General features: G+C 42.3%; 1 protein-coding gene across 1 annotated transcript in view; it reads left to right on the forward strand.

The window, feature by feature from the left end:
• MICU2 (mitochondrial calcium uptake 2) overlaps positions 1-20,521 on the forward strand; it is a 442,330-nt gene that overhangs the window by 115,321 nt on the left and 306,488 nt on the right. Inside the window, exon 2 of the mRNA XM_083169921.1 lies at positions 17,012-17,156. Coding sequence (XP_083026047.1) covers positions 17,012-17,156 — 145 coding nt within the window. The remainder of the gene's footprint in view (positions 1-17,011; positions 17,157-20,521) is intronic.

A 20,521-nucleotide genomic window follows, 5' to 3' on the forward strand; every position in this document is an offset into this window, starting at 1 on the left:
TTATTTTTAGTACAAGATATGTCTGGTCTCGCTTCAGACCAGACATATTTCACTGTACGCAGTACCTAGTTCACTGTACTAGTTTTGTTTATGTTTTTATTTTTTTTAAGCCTTAACCATATGGGTACTTGGCATTTAGACCGATCTAGTAAATCTTGGAAATTCTTACAGGGCAACTTAAAAGCTTTACAAAACCCTTTATTTGCTTCTCGTTTCTTTGAGATCAAATCTTTATAGTTAACCAGCTTTTTTTTTTTTCCTATGTGGACTCTCACAGGATTGTTTACTATCTCTTTTGCATAAAATGTGCTCTTATCCATTTCTCGAACAGGAAGTGAGGGCAGAATTTACTAGGACAAGTGCACGACTCTGGCATTCAATAGGAAGGGAGCGTAATCCACTCATAGCTTACACAGGTGGAATGCAAATACAATCTGTCTTGTAAAGAATTATACTAGAAATGTAAAAACACATTCCTGTGTTTGGCCAATTATGCAAGGCCGGTCTGTCCACATTTTAGATGACAAGCTTTTAAGAGAAGTACCAATGACCTGCACCCCATGCGGTGGAAAAAAGTTGGTAGCCTTGGCATATACCGTAACGTGCATCATAGAATTAAAGTTTAACTTTTTTACAGTGGAGGATCCAACATTCACAAGGATGCAACCTATAAAGTTGATCAAACTTGGTCCTTGTGCCTCAGTCGTTGGTTCCTAGTAACAAACTGGAAGACTAAGGCCTAAGACAAATGTTATACCGTGTTCTCACTGCCAGTGAGAAATACACGACTGCAGGGACGGATCCCCTTTCTCACTGCAAGGCAAATTCCTGTGTGAAGAAGTTCTACCCAGTAATTTGCCTTTTGACGAGGGTTTTTCTGCAGTGTGAACGGGTCAACCCATGTCTGCATACCCGGATCTCAAACACGAGTAAAAAGAAGGGTTTTACCCTTGTATGAGATCCGGGTATGCGACCCGTTCACACTGCAAAAAAAACTGCGTTCATATGCAAATTCCCAGGAATTTGCCTGCAGTGAGAACGGGGTATCAGAGTGGTTGCATCCACTTTTTGCAGGTCATGGCTATAACTTTAAGATTTTACTCCGCACCTTCTCCCTTCTTTACACCTTCCATACTTTTATACACCGCCTGGACAGCAATAGTATGGCAGGTTTTTAGGGTGTAACCTTTTTTTTATAGCCATGAAATTATTCATTAACTTTTAATATAACTTTATTCTACACTAAAGTGCACTGTATCTATACTACCCAATAGCCCTTCATCTGTCTAATCTATACTTTCTTTATATTCTAATACCTATTTAATCTTTCTAGATAGAATATGTACATTTAGCGTTCAATAGGCAGCCTCGTGTAATTGCTGACTTTGTGCAGCGATCCTGGAGGGAAAGTCTGTGAAATGCATCATCATGAACAAAACACCTGGGTTAGTACAGGTTGAGTATCCCTTATCTGAAATGCTCGGGACCACAAGCATTTTGAATAAGGGATTTTTTGGAATATATTTTTTCTTCCCATACTTACCTGGTCCCCTGGTGGTGTCCCAATGGTTCCACGGTGGCCTTAATGGTCCTCTTCAGCAGCATCTCCGGTCCCAGGGGTGCATTGCGCGACCATGCACTTGCGCAATGCACCCCTGGGACCGGAAATGCTGCTGAAGAGGATCCCAGAGGTTGCTGTGGACATCGGGGGATGAGTTAAGTATGAAAAAAAGGGATGGGCAGGAAAAAAAAAGGAAGAAAAAATAACCTGAAAAATTATGAAAAACAACGGTTTTCGGAATATTTTGGTTTTTGGAATACACGGATGAGGGAGACCCGACCTGTGCTTCAAATGCTGAGCTAATACAGTTTAGGAGGACATTACTAAACCATACTTGCCTTCTCTCCCGCAGTGTCCGTGAGACTTCTTAATGTTAAAATGGGCTGGGCCGTGATAACGTGAATTAGAATTGCAAAGTGTAATCGTACAAACTGCAAAAAGAGTGAAAATGAGCATGGACTATATTACTCCTGAGCCTAAAATACACCGGGCCTTCTACATTAATACTACTAAGAGTACATTTACCTGTGTATATTTTCCATGAGTTTATCAAGTTCTAAAGTCTTTGATCAATAAACCTATTGAGCAACTGTGCACTCAGCCTGATTTAGCTGGAAAAAAGCTGATCGCCAAGAATACAACAAATGTAATTACAGAGCAATCCAGCAGTATCTATTGTAAGGTAATCATGTGATCTTGTACAGTTGAGGTAGGATTTTACTGGGCTGATGGTGCAGTGCGGCCACACACTAAACCCACCCTCTCCATTCTACATTATTAGCTAGGGAAAAGGACGTGTCATAGGACTGGCATTTTAGCATGCTGGCCATAACCGTTTTTTAAGGTTGGATCTGTTTTGTCAAATTCCGACAGCATTGAAGGCGGAATTCGACAAAACCGAACCGACTTTAAAATCAGTCGGATCTGTTTTGTCGAAAACTGCCATGGATTGTCGAATTTCACGGCAGGATCGCGACAATCCACGCAACACGCCCCCTTTTCGGCAGTGGACAGGCAAGCTGGGTGAAAACGGCCCAGGATTCTGATTGTCAGGACGTTCCGTCAGTTGGAATTCGGCATTGAATACCCCCCTTAGTCACTAGGGACAGGCAGTATTGACACTACGTGACCTACAGTGAATGATTAGTCTGTTGCACACATTCTAGGATCACTTCCTTGGTATGTAACACATTCTCCTTTGCATAAAGCTACACTGATGCATTTTGGAACCAAAATGTGACAGCTGGATAGCCAATAAGATCCTGCACATCTCTAGTTGCAATACAGGTGTAGTAGTTTTATTATTTACTTATTAAATCCAGACCTGGACCTCTAATTGCAATTCCTGACCCCTCTGCTGATGGCAGAGTTATACGCAGTAATAGCATGAAAATCACCCTGCCATTGAGAGGGAGGGAAGTGGTCAGGTTCTCCATCAGAAGACCGACATTTCCTGGCCGCACTGTTTGGCCTGCTGCTGCCAACTTGCGCTATTCTGTGGCCTACCCAGCTGGCTGATCGTATTACAGATTATCTGATACGGCATTCTAGACTACAGCTCTGATCACCAGTGCACAAATTTTAACTTAAAAGGTGATTCAGACACGATTGGTCAAGTCCAATTTCGCTCCCCCAGCCGATGGTGCAAACCTCCGGTCACATGACGTCAGCTCACGCCCCCGATTCTGCAGATAGCGGCCATCTGAAAAGTAACTAGACTTTTCAGAGTGAAGGCTGCAAAAATCAATCGATGGTGTGCAAACATCAAATGATTTCTTCTGTGTGCGACCACATGCAAGCGTACACATCCGCGCTCATGCTAGTGACGGTAATTCGCTTGGCGGGGGGGATGTTTATGGATTCAGACCTGTATATTAGCTGCCTAGCGAGCAGAATTGAATCAAGCCCTTATTACAGCTGTCAGTGCTGCCATGTAGGCTGCAGTGATGGCCACCCTAACCATATCTGAATCAAGCGCCGTGTTAGGTGAAAATCCACACACCGCCCTTCCCATATACAAAATAGTTTAAATAATGCAGAAAAAAACTTTTAAAGTCTATACAGCATCTGACTAATGGTCAGTCATACCATAAATCTTTTGGGTTTCTACGTAATGCTCTAAAGTACAAGTCTTCTAAGAGGTTAATAGAGAAGATACAGCAATATTTGACATTAAAGTAGCTCTGTCTGGACGTAGTTTCTGTGTCAAGGTGTTTCATCTGTGCTGCGACATGTTTCTCGGTGTCAACCTTTTGAAGTACGGACTTCTAAGCATTTTTTGTTTCAATGGTCATAAAAAAAAAATTGACTTCTATTTTGGGTGGAAATGCAGCCTACTTCGCAGCAGCGTGTTATGAAAATGATTAAATGATTAAACACCGGTATGTCTCCAGAAGGCAGAAGAGAGAATTGATATACTGTTCTTTAATTTTACATCCCAATGACTTTGATGTGGCCTAAAATAAACAAAATAGGTGGTTTTACAGAAAGTGTGTACATCTGTCTTGTCTTTTAAATATAATACATGTATAAATTCCCAAGGACTCGTGACAACTCTTGGGCATCATTAACTTTATATTGTATATGCCAACAATATCTGGCCCCAAGGTGACAAGAACGTTTAAAATTAAATTGCATTCTAAAAAGTAAGCATTTGGTATGCCAGCAGAATTAACAAGTGGCCGCTGCTAGACCGTCACAATTTTTTTGGAAGGCTTACATACATGTGGTTGTTTCGTGTGTTAAGGATGATAAAATTTGTAGCTATTAAAGTGTGGTGTATGGTACTTAGTGTTCACTCTAGGATTTTTTTAAGGCAGGGTGCTGACCACCGGGCAGGGCCCTTTTTTCAATCGGAAGGGCACATATTTACATAAAAGCGGCTGGGTCTTCCGTGCTCTGTGCTGCCGGGCGCCATCTTTGATTCTTCCTTCATCCTGTGGCTCCAACTGTGGCTCTGTCCGGCGGCTGCGGTGGTGAGTGCTGGTAACGCTGCTGGGAGTCACCTAACCCATCCAGTGCCCTGTGAAGACGTTGAGGACCTGGGTGGAGGGATCCTGCTCCACTTCTCAGTTACACGTCCAGATACCCAGAGACAGCGCAGCCCAACCCTTCATTGCTGGGATGGGGTGAAGGCTGCGGCCATCTTGGATCTGAGGGTTACTGCGGTGTCAGGTGCAATTATTTTACCCCTGCTTGTATAAGCCTGGATCTGCTTAAGCCTTCTTTAAAATATGAGATTACTGCATTTGCAGTCCTCTACGGTGCCTGTTGTATTGGCCTGGTATACTGTTGCTTATTTATAGTTGAAGCTTGGAGGTTTGCTAGCTACCACCAAGCAAACTTTGCACTTCTCAGGAGCACTATATTGTTGATAGCATTGATATGGCTGACCCTATACAAATGCTCATTAAGGCTATTGAGGAGTCCACCCAGAGAATTATTACTAAAATTGATAATCTGACCCCTGTGTTTATATGCTCTGTGCCCAGGCATTGCACATTGACAGAGTCCTAAACTTTCTTCGATGCAGACTGTCAGGCGGAGAGGTCTTCTGTAACTCTATTATGAGACCGTCCCGGAATGCTTTATTCTCCAGGAATCCTTCCCTGCTTGTCTCCAGAACCTATATACAACTCCTAGGTTCCACGGCATGTGTCTGGACTTCATGTTCCAATAGAAAAGGTAGACTAGAATGGTATAAATTAGCTACGATGTAGATGTTTCTATCCTGTTGGGTTTGTGGGTATCCTATTTTTCTAGCTAAAGACCACTGGTTTACTACCTTCTTTATTTATTTTGGTTAGTGTAGTTAATTGGGTGGGGGGTAGCTGTTTCAGGGGCTCCAGGTATGCCTAAGTTGGGGAATAGGTTATACAGGGTGGGGGGTTTTGGAGTAGGTTTATTTTGGTATTTAGTTTTAGTTATACACTATTGCCCTATCTGCCCTCCTATATGCATATGGGATGTTGTTATTTATGTATGTTTGCACAAAATCTCAATAAAAAATTACTCAATTTAAAAAAAATATAATTTGCATAAAAAGAAAAACCTATATAAAAAATTGCACACTGCACAAGGATTACGCCCATTAAACATTGTCATACTCTGCTATGCCCATTACATATTCTGTCATAATGACAATTACACATTATGGCATACACTGTAATGCCTCTTACACATTATGCCACACACCATAATGGCCATTACACATGATGGCATACACCGTAATACCCATTACACATGATGGCACACACCGAAAGTTCTCAGCTGCATGTTACCGCAGTGGGGGGCAGCGTAAGGGCGCACAGTGCCACACACAAAAAGGGCAGGATGCATTTTGAGGTATGAAAAACGGTCAGGGTGTGGCACCCTGCAAAAGAAGCTTAGAGGGAACACTAGGACTCATTCTGTTTGTTTTACCAGGTGTGGTAAATTGGTTTATCTTTATGAATGAATGTCTAAAGGCCACCATACATCTAATTCCCCAACCATGGGACTCCCCATATATTCAGTTCAACCCTGGGTGTTCTGAGAGCATAGAAAGGTAGGCGCTGTAACAAAGTAGTGCATTAGAAACTATAATTGGACAATCCAAACCAACCAATTGGAGCACTAGAATGTTTACAGGGCCAGACTAATATAAGCATTTGGAGAATTAGATATTCCCTTGTCCAAATCAATCTACTGTAACCAATCGGCACGTTCACATGTCCAAACTAGTCTGGCCAGTAGGAGCATTAGAATATTCACATGTCCAAAGCAACCTGCCCAATAGGAGCATCAGCAACAGACTAACCTCCAACAAATAACAAATAGATTTCACTTAAAACAACATAAACTTATATCTGAAAAGTGTCTCTCTAGGAAATAAAGTTAAGCATTTAAATAATTTAGCATTGAGCAGTTTAAGGCATCTGAGCAATGAAAAAAAAATAATGAAATGATTTCCAGAATAAATAAATTATTCTGCCGTTGAAGAGTAAAACAAAACAATTCCTCCTATTGGGATTCCTCCATATTAAGGATTGTTCTGGGGTTACATATAGAAGTAAATGTTAACAAATAGTACTAAACGTATTTAATGTTTCCCATGTTTAGTTTCCTTTTACTCATCGTTACCCCAATTCAGCTACTCGCTCAAGTTTGTTGGGCCAAATTTTCACCTTCCCCTTCCACAGTGGGGGGAGAGATGACCGGCTGCTGCCACAGCACAGCCACTCTCCCCAGCTCAGCACATGCTGCTCAGCTGGGGAGAGAAACAGCTGCAGCTGTCTCCCTCTGTGTGCGCAAGGAGGTCCCCGCACAAATTAAGTTTTTTTTTTTCACAGGTGCGTGACCACTCCCCCGCTTGGAGGCCATGCTTCCTTCTGGGAGCCACGCCCCTTACATTTTATCAGGGCTCGTCTGACCTGTAGGCACCCCTGAATGCCACAGGTCACAAATGGTGATTGACATGGCAGCGATGAGCGTGGCTACATCTGTACATATTTTCGTTTGTACATGCCTAGAGAGGGGGGGGGGGTCTTGGGTCCCAGAGTATCACAAAGGATCACTTCCACTAACAGGTGCATTTCACATGTCAGGATATTACAAATACAGCCACAAGACAGATAATATTCTCAGTCTCAATTAGCAGCCTTTATTGTGTAACACTGGAAGATTTATCTATTGAAGATTGGGTGTTGTAGCAAAATACTGATTAAAGTATTGTCAGACTTACAGGCAGGAGTGTGACTGTGTAAAGTGAGTGAACATGCTGATGTACGTCTCCAGTGTATACACACCCTCAGGCCTAATCTTTTACCCAGACTTCTTACTAATGTATACACTTCCAGTCACGTACCTTGATTTGTGGAATATGAGCAACTGTTTCCAGGTCTTAACCAGACGCTCTGTGTTACTCATTAGAACGAATGATGAAATACTGTAAGACACAAATTACAGGGATATCGTTACGTCGACCGCACAATGTCGACGGTTATGATGCCAACGTTAAAACGTCAGGATCTACAGAATGTTACCAGGATAAAATTCTCATGAGTCGCGAGTCATCCGGATGACACCGCTGGAGCTGCCACTAGACCATCGGATACATTTCATCGATATTCTAATCCCGTTGTCAGTCGTAATGCTGCATGCCGACATTACGACCATGTTAAAATTGTTTTGACGACATGATGAATGTCAACACATTATATATATATATATACCACACTGAATAATTATAATATATTTTTAATCGGTAAATAAGACTCTAAGCATGATGCTGGGTTATGGACTTTCGTACAAATCTTTTCTCTCTTTATAAACCGATAACTCGCACTGTCACGGGTAGTTTTTACCTCTAGTTTGATTGTATGTCTTAACACAGAGGTTCCCAATCTTTTTTGATTCACGGCACCCTAGAGTATCAGATTTTTTTTCACGGCACCCCTAGGCCCCCAAATAAATAATTAGATTGAGTTTATATGTGATTCTTAGGGTCAGTTATATGGTAAAGGGCAGGATTTGCTTCTGTTTGTACACATTTTATGATTGACAGCCACCAGCACCGGTTTTGCTCATAAATAATTAACAATTAATAATTTGAATTGGTCCTGGACCACCAACCCAGGGCACCCCTTCATGTGTCCTGAGGCACCCCAGGGAGCCACGGCGCACAGTTTGTGAACCACTGTCTTAACATCTTTATTATATTTACATTTATCTGACATTAAAGACATTTTCCACATAGTTTTGCTATTAGGTAGGTAGCAGTGACTGTAAGATCGCATGTACTGTACTTTCAAATACATTACCTTGCTCAGCTGCCTATGTCATCAACCTGTTCATGTGTCTATCTGTATGTCTGCACATAATTAGGATTTTTGCCACTTTGAATAGATGCGTTTTGCACCTTGATGACTATTTTCCTTATACTAACTGTGCAATTTTATTTCATTTTTTGAAAGAAAAATAGGGTTTTCACTTGGTAGCATATTTATTACCAGTTATTTACACAGCGCACATATTCCGCAGCACTTTACAGAGAATATTCGAACATTCATGTCAGTCCCTGCCCCAGTGGAGCTTACACTCTATATTCCCTGTCACATGTATAGATCCTGAGACCAGCTTGCACACCCAAATGGTGCGATTCACGGAGTGCCAGGCTCATAAATGGTATAATACATACAGTATTAGAAAGCCAGCAACATCCGATTATTTTTTGAAAAAATATCAAGATTTTAATGGCATATTAAAGTGCAACGTGACAGACATAATAAAAATCAATGCAAGGATGAGATGGAATACTTAGCATAATTCAAAGTCAGAAATTAACCATCGCAGCATCCCTGAACGCGGTCATACCGACAGCTGTTTCGGTGCATAAGTGATGCACCTTCCTCATGGGCATAGACCACTGACCCCCAGGGTGCTCTATATATACCTGCACAAACATACAATCACATGGATCAAACTCACCTGTCCACGCCGTTTTTCCCGACGATGACGTCATCTGAACCGCGTCCGTTGTCTGGCGTTGTCCCAGCAACTGGGAATCCTGAGCCGGCGCTTGTCTAAATGGGGCGGAAGTGCATCACTAACATCGTAGTCACGGCAACGTCGGAAAACATCCGGCTTTTGCCGTAGCACACGTAGGAATATGCGCAGACTGGCCACCATTGTAGTCACACGGGGATTAGTTTATCACTGGTTGCCTAGGCAATCGGACTTACAGTCCAGGCGAGTCTACATCGGCGTGGAATGGGCGGAGCAGGGAGTAGTCATAGGCAGCCAGACTTGTCACAGTATATAAGAAAAGAGAAACTGTAAAAAAATAAAAATACATGAATGCTGGCTGTTAGGTATCATGTGAAAGAACAAGTTATGTGCAAAATAGATAGAGCTACCTGAAAGAAGGTCATAAAAAATGTGTGGTAAAAAATTAAAAAAAGGGGAGGGGGGAGGAAAAACTAATATCAGAAGAAAAAGTAACCAATATATAATAATAAAGGATATGCTGTAGTAGAAATGTTAACAGAAGAAAAAGGAAAGAGTATGGCATAGGGAATACAATCAAAAAGGGGAAGTACAATAGCAATAAAGACATGAATATTTAAATATGTAATGTACTGGACACCACGAGTACCCCTTAGTGGCATTCAAATAAAACAATGTAATGATTGATATTCATTAAGGCCTACAGGGGTAGTGCTTTTGAGACGATTAATCCACTGGCATTCGCGTAGAAGTAACCTGTTACGGTCTCCTCCCCATCTTAGAGGAGGGATGTGATCAATCGGCATAAAATGAAAGTCCCGCATGGTATGTTTGACAGTGGCAAAATGTTTAGCCACAGGTGGCGTGTTGCAATCTATAGTGGCATAAGCTTTTTTTATTGAGGAGCGATGTCCCGCAATTCGTTCTTTCAGGAGTCGTATCGTCTTGCAGACGTATATCTTATTACAAGAACACAGGATAATGTAGATGACATAACGGCTGTCACAATTTAAGTGATGTCGTATGGTGTATGTGACACCATCCACCGGATTGGTGAATGTACTACCTGTGCAAAGAAATTGGCAATTTACGCAATTATGGCAAAAATGTCTCTCAAATTATTGCTCCTTTTGAAACCGAACAGGGGAGGAGCTTTGCATAGTGGTCCCACTACTTCGTCTGTCTGCACTATATGCCAATGTTTCAAAAAAAACTCTGCGAATGTGAGCAGATGCAATAGAGTAGGTAGAGGAAAAAAACAGTCTCTCTGTCATCGGATCCTTGGTCCTGGTCTCAAATGTTTGTTTGCGTGATAGTTGTAAACAGAAGGCCACAGCCTCCTTAATTTCAATTGGCGCATACCCTCTTGAGACGAATCGCTTGCCCATTTCTTCCAAGGCATTCGGGAGAGTTGTAAGGTCGGAAGTAATTCGTACTACACGTAGTAGTTGCGAAAGAGGTAGACCTCTTTTAAGAGGTAATGGGTGAAAGGAATCAGCCGCTAGTAGAGAGTTCTTGTCCGTATTTTTCCTAAAAATACTAGTGGAAACAACCCCATCCATGCAATTAATGTTAACATCAAGATAGCTTATTGTAACATTACTAAATGCCAGGGTAAATTTGATCGTGGTGTCCAAACAATTGAGGATGTCAATGAACTCGGTCAGGAGCTGTGGTCCCCCAGTCCAAACAATAAAGATATTGTCAATGTAACGAACATAAAAGTGGATGTGTTTTGAAAAAAACAGAATGTGACAAAATATGTCGTTTTTCGTACATATTCATAAATAAATTTGCATAAGAGGGTGCCATGTTGGAACCCATGGCAGTTCCTCTTAACTGTAAATAAAATGAATTTTGAAACAAAAAATAATTATTTTTCAAAATATCCATAAGCAGTAAAAGAAAATCAACTGGTGGTCCTGAATAGTAGGGGCTGGAGGCAACCAGCGTCCTGACCGAGTCCATCCCATCCTCATGTATATTGGTATACAGACTTGTAATGTCGAGAGTAACCAACAGACTAGAAGTGGGTAACGTGCCAAGTGCCTCCAATTTCAAAATGAAGTCAGAAGTGTCATTAAGAAAATAGTCCATGTTCTGAACTACAGGTTGTAGCCAGAAATCAATATATTGTGATAACGGCTGTAGGAGAGGGCCACAAGAAGAAATTATGGGTCTCCCCGGAGGCCTGATAAGAGTCTTATGTATTTTCGGTAATACATAAAACATCGGAGTCCTAGGATGGGACTGTGTGAGGAACTCTGATGTGGGCTCATCCAACCAGCGATTCTGTAGACCCAGTGTAATGACAGCATCTACTTCCTTTTTGTATACATAGGTAGGGTCATAGGTAAGTAATTTGTAGCAGGAAATGTCAGTGAGCTGTCTCATGACTTTGGAAACATAATCTCTTTTGTTAAGTAATACAATCCCTCCACCTTTATCAGATGGACGGATTACCAGGGTATTATTGTTCTTCAATTTGTCAACGGCTAAATTTTCTTCTTTATTGAGATTCGAATAAGACATTTTCTGGCCCTCAATAAAAGGCAACGTGTTCCTTTTGACTAAGCGTATGAACGTCTCAATCGCAGCATTACTGCAAACGGGTTCAAACGTGTCACATGTACACGCATACACAGACATTCTAGGGTTAATTTTTGGATAAAGAAAACCAAAAAGTGGCGCTCTATTTGTTAATCTACAGTCACCATGAATAGACAATACTGTGTATTAATAAAGCTTAAATTATGACTAGATTCATTTAAAACATTTCAAATTTATAAAAAAATATAAAAAAACAAATAATGTAAAATAATCTTCCAAAACATTACACTATATATAACCGTAGTGTTGGTCGGGATAATGGGATCTCTGATTTTTTCAGCTTGTTCCTATGATGCTCATAAAGTTTAGGGACCTCCCAAAAGTTATTTCCTCACTTGTTAAATATACATCATCAGAGTGGTTGGGCTCATTTGAAGTTTTCCGTTGGAGGATGAAATGGGATCTATTTCAGAGAGTCCTCATGATGGCGCAGGTAGTTGGCAGCCAGTATAATTTTGGGAAGGGATATGGAGTCCAATACCCAAGCAAGGGTTGGTGAGCGGATGGAAATGGGGAGATGGTCAGTGAAATTAGCTGGTTCAAGCTGGATAGTTACTGTACGTCTGAAATGCCTTTTGGAAATTCCAGTGGGTCTGACGCGTTTCATTGCACACAGGCAACTTTTTCAAAGAATGGATATATACCCCCTACATTGGCCTACAAACAGGAAGTCTCATTAGTGCAATCAATCAATTAATCCAGTAAATTATACAGAATTACAGCTAAAAATACTTAAATTATTATCAGATTATAGAAGGCAGACCTATATATCACTAAAACATTTGAAAATTACAAACAAAACTCTCAATTTTAAATTTCTGTCGGTGGAGAGCGATTGTGTGTACACCCCTATGGTTTTACCAAGGTGAACAGTTACTGCTCTGATTTTGTTTTGCTCCTAACTTGGATCTAGCAAGCTGTGTGTATACAATGTGATTTGGGCTATTGATTTTGACTTTGTAGATAGAATCGATGGCAAGTTAGTGCACTGTGCTTTGCCGCATCCCGATTCAATCCCGATGCGCGCCCCCGTGGCATTGGAATTGAAAGTAAAAATGCAGTACAGTCTCTTTGTACTATCTCGAACGAGGGGCACCTACTCCACCACACACTGTCTCACTGTCTCTACCTCCCTGCCAGCCAATGTTGGCACCCCACCGGACGCCGATATTGGTTTGTGCATACACACTATTATCTACATGTATGTATGTATGTATACATACTTACCTGTCTGGTCACTGGGGCAGATGTATTAAGCCTTAATCAGCGATAAATACAAGGGTGATAAGGAGAGATAAACGTCCAGCCAATCACATCCTAGCTGCCATGTTACAGGCTGTGTTTGAAAAAAGTCAGTAAGGAGCTGATTGGCTGGACATTTATCTCTCTATCTCCCTTGTATTTATCTCTTGTTAAGGCTTCATACATCTGCCCCAATGTGTGTTGTATGCTTGATGAATAAATATCAACACAAAAACAATTTAATTGTCTCATGTGAGATGTAAATCTACTTTTCTCAAAGGGGAAAAGATATATAAAATACTGGAGAGAGATAAATGACCGACCAATCGGCTTCTAACTGCCATGCTACAGGCTGTTTTTTTTTGACAGAAGCTGATTGGTTGGTGCTGTATCCCTTCTCTATCTACTCCTCAGACAACAATTTGCAGCATAAGGCTAGATCCTAGATCAGTGGTAGCCAACTCCAGTCCTTGAGAGCTGCCAACAGTTCCCATTTTCCAGACAACCTAGCTGCTGCACAGGTGCACTCGTTACTCACTATCACATTTGAAAAGATCCACAGGTGGAGCTAATTACTTCACTTGTGATTCTGTGAGGAGATCTGGAAAACATTAACTGTTAGTAGCTCTCGAAGACTGGAGTTGGCTTCCCCTAGTCCTAGATATATTCTATGAGAATGCTGCATGTCCTCAGAGGACCAGTGACACAGGGAACACAGTACCTCATTGATTCATAGAGGATCAATTTGTAACTTAAAGCAGCTATTCGGCAGGTGTAATGTTACCCTGTACTGCCTGCTTTGGTGATGTAGCTGCTTTTCTGGTTTCCAGCTTACGAATGTAACTCCAACAGTTTTCCCAAAATCCAAATGAGTAGTACGAAGATGAACTAGAACCTGTGTGCTGCATTGTCTGCTGTGCATGTACCTTTATAAATAAGATTGGTACTCTTTACTTAGCACGGCGCCCATCGCGGGCATTGAATGCACTAAAAAATCGGGTGCGACGCGATGCCCGCGATTTCCCATAGGGAACAATGTTAAATGTCTCAATTGACCCGATTTTCCTGTTCAGTGCCTCAATTGACCTGATTTTTCCATAGGAAACAATGTTAAATGGCCTACAGAGGCCAAATAGGCACCCTGAAGTGTGAAATGGCCCCCACAATTGTTAACGCCACCCCACGATCAACGTGAACCCGAAGCGTGGCGAGCGCAGCGGTACGCGTCCTACGACCTTTTCATACCCCCACTATCCACGTCGGCGTGGAGTTGAGAATAGAATAGTGTGGCGAGCGCAGCGAGCCACGGAGCCCGAAGCGTGGCGAGAGGACGCGGATACCTGTGAAGCCCGCGAGGGGACGCGTTTACCTGTTAAGGTATCCGTGTCCCCTCGCGGGGCTCGCCACGCTTCGGGCTCGGTGGCTCGCTGCGCTCGCCACACTATTCTATTCTCAACTACACGCCGACGTGGATAGTGGGGGTATGAAAAGGTCGTAGGATGCGTACCGCTGCGCTCGCCACGCTTCGGGTTGACGTTGATCGTGGGGTGGCGTTAACAATTGTGGGGTCAATTTCACACTTCAGGGTGGCTATTTGGCCTCTGTGGGCCATTTAACATTGTTTCCTATGGAAAAATCAGGTCAATTGAGGCACTGAACAGGAAAATGGGGTCAATTGAGACATTTAACATTGTTCCCTATGGGAAATCGTGGGCATCGCGTCGGTCGCGTCGCACCCGATTTTTAGTGCATTCAATGCCCGCGATTTTTTTACCTGCGATGCCCACGATCAAAATCGTGGGCGCCGTGCTAGGTAAAGAGTACCATAAGATTATTTATTAACCCTTTGAGTGCCGAGGGAATTTTTCGAATAGGTGGGAAAATTGTCAAGCAAACCGGTTTTTATTAACCCTTTGAACTGAAAGCAGCTCAGAGAGCAAAACGGAGCTGCTTTCAGCTCAATATTGCTCAGTGTGTATGGACCTTAAGACTGCTCGTTGTAGGTGAAATTGTTGTCTTCATAATTGTACAGTGTCAGATGTATTATGTAATGCTGATCTCATAGAAAGGTGAGCTCCATAAGAAGTCTCGTCCGTCATGGTTAATGCTTAGGATGACAGAGCGGCTACAGAGGGAGACGAGACATGCTTCAGAGGTCTCTCTGAGGACGCGTCACAGCTTCCAGGTTTCTTCTGAAGGCTGAAGGGTATTGAGAACTGTTGTTTATGTGGACGGACGCAGGAGATGAAGAAAGATAAATTGGTCCAGTTGTGCCCTTTAGAACAGATGAGGCGGCTTGTTGAATGGATACCAAGCAGCTGAAGTTACAGTACTTGAGGCAGTGTAGGTTTCAATCTGCGCTCATCTTTCAGCATATATAAAAGTGGAGGCAAACATTTACCTTTTATTGATGGGTCCTTTTTGTTTTGTGTGTCAGATGGTTCTGTTTGAACTTCGATCTCTAAGGGGACAGAAAACATTCATCTTCCACCTTATTTGGGGTTTAGGCTTTTCTTGTCACTTAAAAGGATATGAGATATTGCTGCCACTATGCCATTTAGATTTGCAGAAACAAATGACCAAATTCAAAAGTTCAAGGTTAAGAAGACATGTTCTATTTGTGTGTATATATGTGTGTATATGTTAAGTGCCACCTTATTTTGCCTTTAATCTTCGCTCTAATTGGCTGATTGTCAGGAACTTTCAAGTGGGTGGAGTCTGAATGACCTGCAGCCAATTGGAATTCTCACCACTGCACATTGTATTTTGGCATACGGTAGATTTTGCGGATGTGGCGGGAGGCATGAACTGTCCATTTATGGGTATGAGTGACTGCACATGATGATGTAATATGACGATATACATGTTGTATAGTGGGAAAGGAACAGGGACCCCTAACAGCACAATAATGTGACAGTCCTGTGAAAGTGAAGCAGAAGTTGGTACCGTGTAACAAATTCATATACCCGTTTACATTTACACATCTAAATAGCTTAAAGATAAATAAATAGTAGGAATGGCTTTACAATGTCCATAAAAGTACTTTCTATTAATGTGATTTTTGAATCCTATATATTTTTTTGGGAAAAAACGGTTTAACTAAACTGGAATTTCAGTGGTATCAAAAGGGTAATTTGTTTGTATGACTAGTATGTGGTAACGTTGTGGTTGTTACAGAGGGCGATAGACTCTGTGCTGGTTTCATTTCTAATAGTAGAATATCTTTTACGGAAATCTGTGGTTTATGTGGATTTATTTTACATACAGTTGTATCATCCAAACCATTTTTTTCCTGTTATATGTTTATGGTCAGCACCCTGTGGGGTTTGTCTGTATCTTCTAAAGTGCTTTTCACGTTTATAACCGCACAATAGATTTAGTATAAATACTACCATTTCTTTCGAAAACTTCAACAGCACATGAAATCTACTTGCAATACAGCACACCCTGGGCCTCATGTAAACGCCCCCTCCAGCGATGTTCCCTGGAACATACAGCGCGTTAACTCACTAAACGCTGTCTCTCCCCCGCCGCCGAGTGTACAGGCATGCGTGAGATCTCATGCGCTGCCCTGTGCCAGCAGCAGGGACAGCACTGTTCTTGTGTTAGGGATAGGGGATCACCTCCCTGCAGCTGTTAAAGTCCATAGCTGCAGGGTGCGAAATGGTCAGCACTGCTGTCAGTTAATACATTTGCCCTGCATATCAGCCTGCTATCATTTAGATAGCAGCGCCAATATTAACAGCGGTACCCTTGTCATTTGGCACCCAACAGCTCCTCCTTTCATGGGGGAGAAGCGGTATCGGTGCACATAAAGTGCGCTGATACCACTTCTCCCCCATAATGCAGCTTAATACATCTGCCCCCCTATTTCTTATGTTAACACTTGCTGGTAATACATTTCCCAGTCTAAGCAGCTTGTTCTAACGGGTCAGATGTATTAAGCCTGGTGAAGTGATAAAGTGGAAGATAATAATACACCAGCCAATCAGCTACTAACTGTCAAGTTACAGGCAGGGTTTGAAAAATAACAGGAGCTGATTGGCTGCTTCATTATCAACTTGATTACCGTTCCTTCTGTGTATTAAATTTTTGTCATCCGTTTTCTTGCAGAACCAGGAGGTTGTCGATGAGGCGCAGGAGAAGCAGTCACTCCGGAAGCAGCGATTCATGCAGTTTGCCTCCCTGGAGTATGACGGAGAGTATTACATGACCCCACGTGACTTTCTCTTCTCTGTCATGTTCGAACAGGTGCAACGTAAGTCACATTATACAGCAGGGACAAGTTCTGGCTATTGTTTTCCTTTTAATTTGTTGGAATGTTTAAACTCCTGGCCTAAACCATTCTTCCAGAAAGGTAGGGGACAGTGCCATAAGGAAAGAGCATGCAGTTGTGTAAGAACAGCAGGTTTTGTTCTTAGCATATCTTACCTAACAATGACTAGCATGGAATAGTCTATTAAAGCAGTTCTCAAACTGTGGGTCCTGACCCCAAAGTGGGTCCCGACCTACTCAGCATGGGGTCGCGAATCCATGTTGCTGACCATCAGGCTGATGACTTTTCTAATCTCGGTCATTGATTGAAGGAGTCTGAAAAATCTGTTGGATTGTCTGTTATTTTAGACTCCTCCCATCATTTTGTGTCTCCAGATTGCTTCCATGTATGTACTGTCTGCTGACTACACATGTGATGTGATGACCTTCTGTAGTAACTTGCTGGGGTCCTCTCATTATTTTATTGTGTGATGGGGTCCCAGAGCAAAATAGTTTGAGGACCCCCCGGTCTATTATATCAGCAGTGCTAGACTTATTACAGCAGTGGACACAGTGTATTATACCAGCAGATTCTGCAGAACTAGTCTCCCTATGCAGAACAGATTGTAGAGCTCAGGAGAACCCATCAGATAATAGAAACAGGAAGAAGAAAGGTGTGTGGGACAGACTGGACATCAACATATTTACGCCATCTGCTAGTGCATGTAGCAGGATTCCACCGGTTCCTCCTCTAGAACCTTCTCGTATCCTTTCACCTTTCTGATTTGTAGAAAGTATCGTTGTGATAACATGGACTCGTGAATGATTATTAGCTTTTGCTATTTCTCCAACTACGTAAACCATAAAATGTGCACATTGTGAAAATAGTTTACCCTTTTAATGATGAGAGTAATGCAGTACACAGTGTAAGTATTATCCCCACTTACGATCAGATCTGCTGACTTAGTTCTCTTCTCTGTGAATAATATAATAATGTCATTAAGAAGGCACATTATGGAACTTGTACCTGGATGTTCCTCTGTGTCGTCTCTTGTACCATGTTATGCTCTGCACAAAATCATTGTTCATTCTAGAGCAGGCATGTCCAAATTGTTGGGAAACTACACATCCCAGCATGCCTTGCCATAGTTTTAGCATTCCCTATTAGCAAACTGTGGCAAGGCATGATGGGACTTGTAGTTTCACAACAGCTGGAGGGCCATAGTTTGGACATGCCTGTTCTAGAGGGACCAACACACATTTGTTCATTTAGGTAAACCGTAGGGGATGGTCACATTGAGTGTATATATCATTGAGTTATAAAATCGGCTCAGAACGCCAGCTGGACACAAGAAATGTTTGGGCTTCTTTCTCACCCCACTGGGAGAAGGGTATAGGTGGCGATGGACCATTGTTCAGCTGTTACTTCTTATTAGAAGAAATTATGTGGATCCAACAGGACAGAACGCGATCTAAGTGTAGCTTCAGAGAAGCCAATTATTCTCCTTATCGGATAATTTGTAATCTATCTTGTAAAGTAACTACAGGTATGGAACTTATTATCCAGGACAGTTGCAATGTAAGATACCCGCATAAACTTTGATCTGGTGGCTGACAAAATATCACATTGTATGTGGATAGAAAACCGCACTAATCCTTTGCCAGAAACGCTGTGCCAAGATGAAGTCTGCTTGTCTGTGCAGTCTACATCCACACTTAGCAGCTGCAGTGGAACCAGAAATGATTTGGTCTGGTGACCTGATTTCATCTTATTAGGCCAAACACAAGTGGGGGAAAGGTTGGTTTCAGCAGTTTTACAGGGTTATCTGTAATTTGGATATATGCAAAGCTAAATTACTTATAATTTACTGCAAACGTGTCTATACTTTGGTCTAGTAGAGCTCCTCACTAACTGTAGAGGAAGTTCTTGGTAATGAGGATTTCTAGCTCTGGTTTTTGGATGGTAGGTTTAGGCTATGCAAAATCCTTACCCTTTATCTTTATTTTATAACTGAATACCTTTTTGAAGAATATATATTTAGTTTGTTTTATTTTATTTTATTGTGAACCTATGTAATTGACAGCTGATAAAAAGAATGTCATCACCTTGGAATGTAATGACAGTTGGTCTGAGCTCTAACTACCAGTGTCAGTGATGACTAGGAGATTGTGAGGTGGCGGTTGTATAGTGACACCGTGGGGAAGGAGAGGTGGGGGGATAGAGTGGAGACAGAAACATTACAAGTACAGTATAAATAAAAGCCAATATTGTAAATTTCGAGTACAAGCTATTGTGTTATGTCCTACCGTTTTTTTTTTTTTTTTTGCTAAAAATAAATTTTTAAATTCATTTTTCTTATTGATCGCTGAAACTAGTTCGGCAAGGCAACACATATACTTATTGCCTACACATGGTGAGTAATAATAACTTTTATAGTGATACAGTAGCTAAACGGGTTTTATGAGCCTGTATAGCAGATACACTGACATTGGTGTATTAATGAGTGCAGTGCACCACGCTATTTACGGTACTTGTGTAGTTTCACGGCAGCAGCCTAGCTACGTAGTCACCGTAGCCCAACAGCTGCCTAGCATAGTAAGCGTAGTGTCTCCTCGGCAGATCTACGAAGTTAGCGAAGTCACCCTACTGTCCCCGCGGCAGCCTTGCGTAGTCACCGTACTGTCCCCGGGAATTGCAGCTCTGTCCCTGGCAAGCGTAGTAAGCGCCTCTCACACAGCACCGATAACTGCAAGATGCCCTGCGCTGGTGGACGCCGGGGAAGAGGGGATCATGCGGGCGCTAGCGGAGAGACGCTCCATCTACCTGAGACGCATTTGCATCTCAGACGTTTGTGTGTCTCAGTAATTCTTGTGGCAGGGTACGGCAACCCTGCCTGTGTCCACTTCTCATGCACAACAAAGGACGCATTTGCCAGTGCTCCATGTTACATACTGGCAAATGCCTCCTTTTCAAACCCCCACTATCCACGCCAGTCCGAAGCTTGGCGAGTGCGCGCGTTACGTGTCATCCCGACCTGTTCATACCCCCACTATCCACGTCGGCATGGAGTTGATTTTATAAAGTGTGGTGAGCGTAGCGAGCCACAGAGCTGGAAGCGTGGTGAGGGGACACGGATTACTTTACATGAATTCTGCGTCTCCTCGCGGGGATCGCCGCGCTCACCACACTTTATAAAATCAACTCCACGCCAACGTGGATAGTGGGGGTATGAACAGGTCGGGAGGACACATAACACGTCCCCTCGCTGGGCTGGCGTGGATAGTGGGGGTGTTTAAAGAAAACATTCACACCTGCCATATCCTATATCTGAAACAGTAATGTGTTAACTGGTAACTGGAATTTAGTGA

This window comes from Crinia signifera, chromosome 2 (genome assembly GCF_055691185.1).
Source record: "Crinia signifera chromosome 2, ASM5569118v1, whole genome shotgun sequence".
NCBI lineage: Eukaryota > Metazoa > Chordata > Amphibia > Anura > Myobatrachidae > Crinia > Crinia signifera.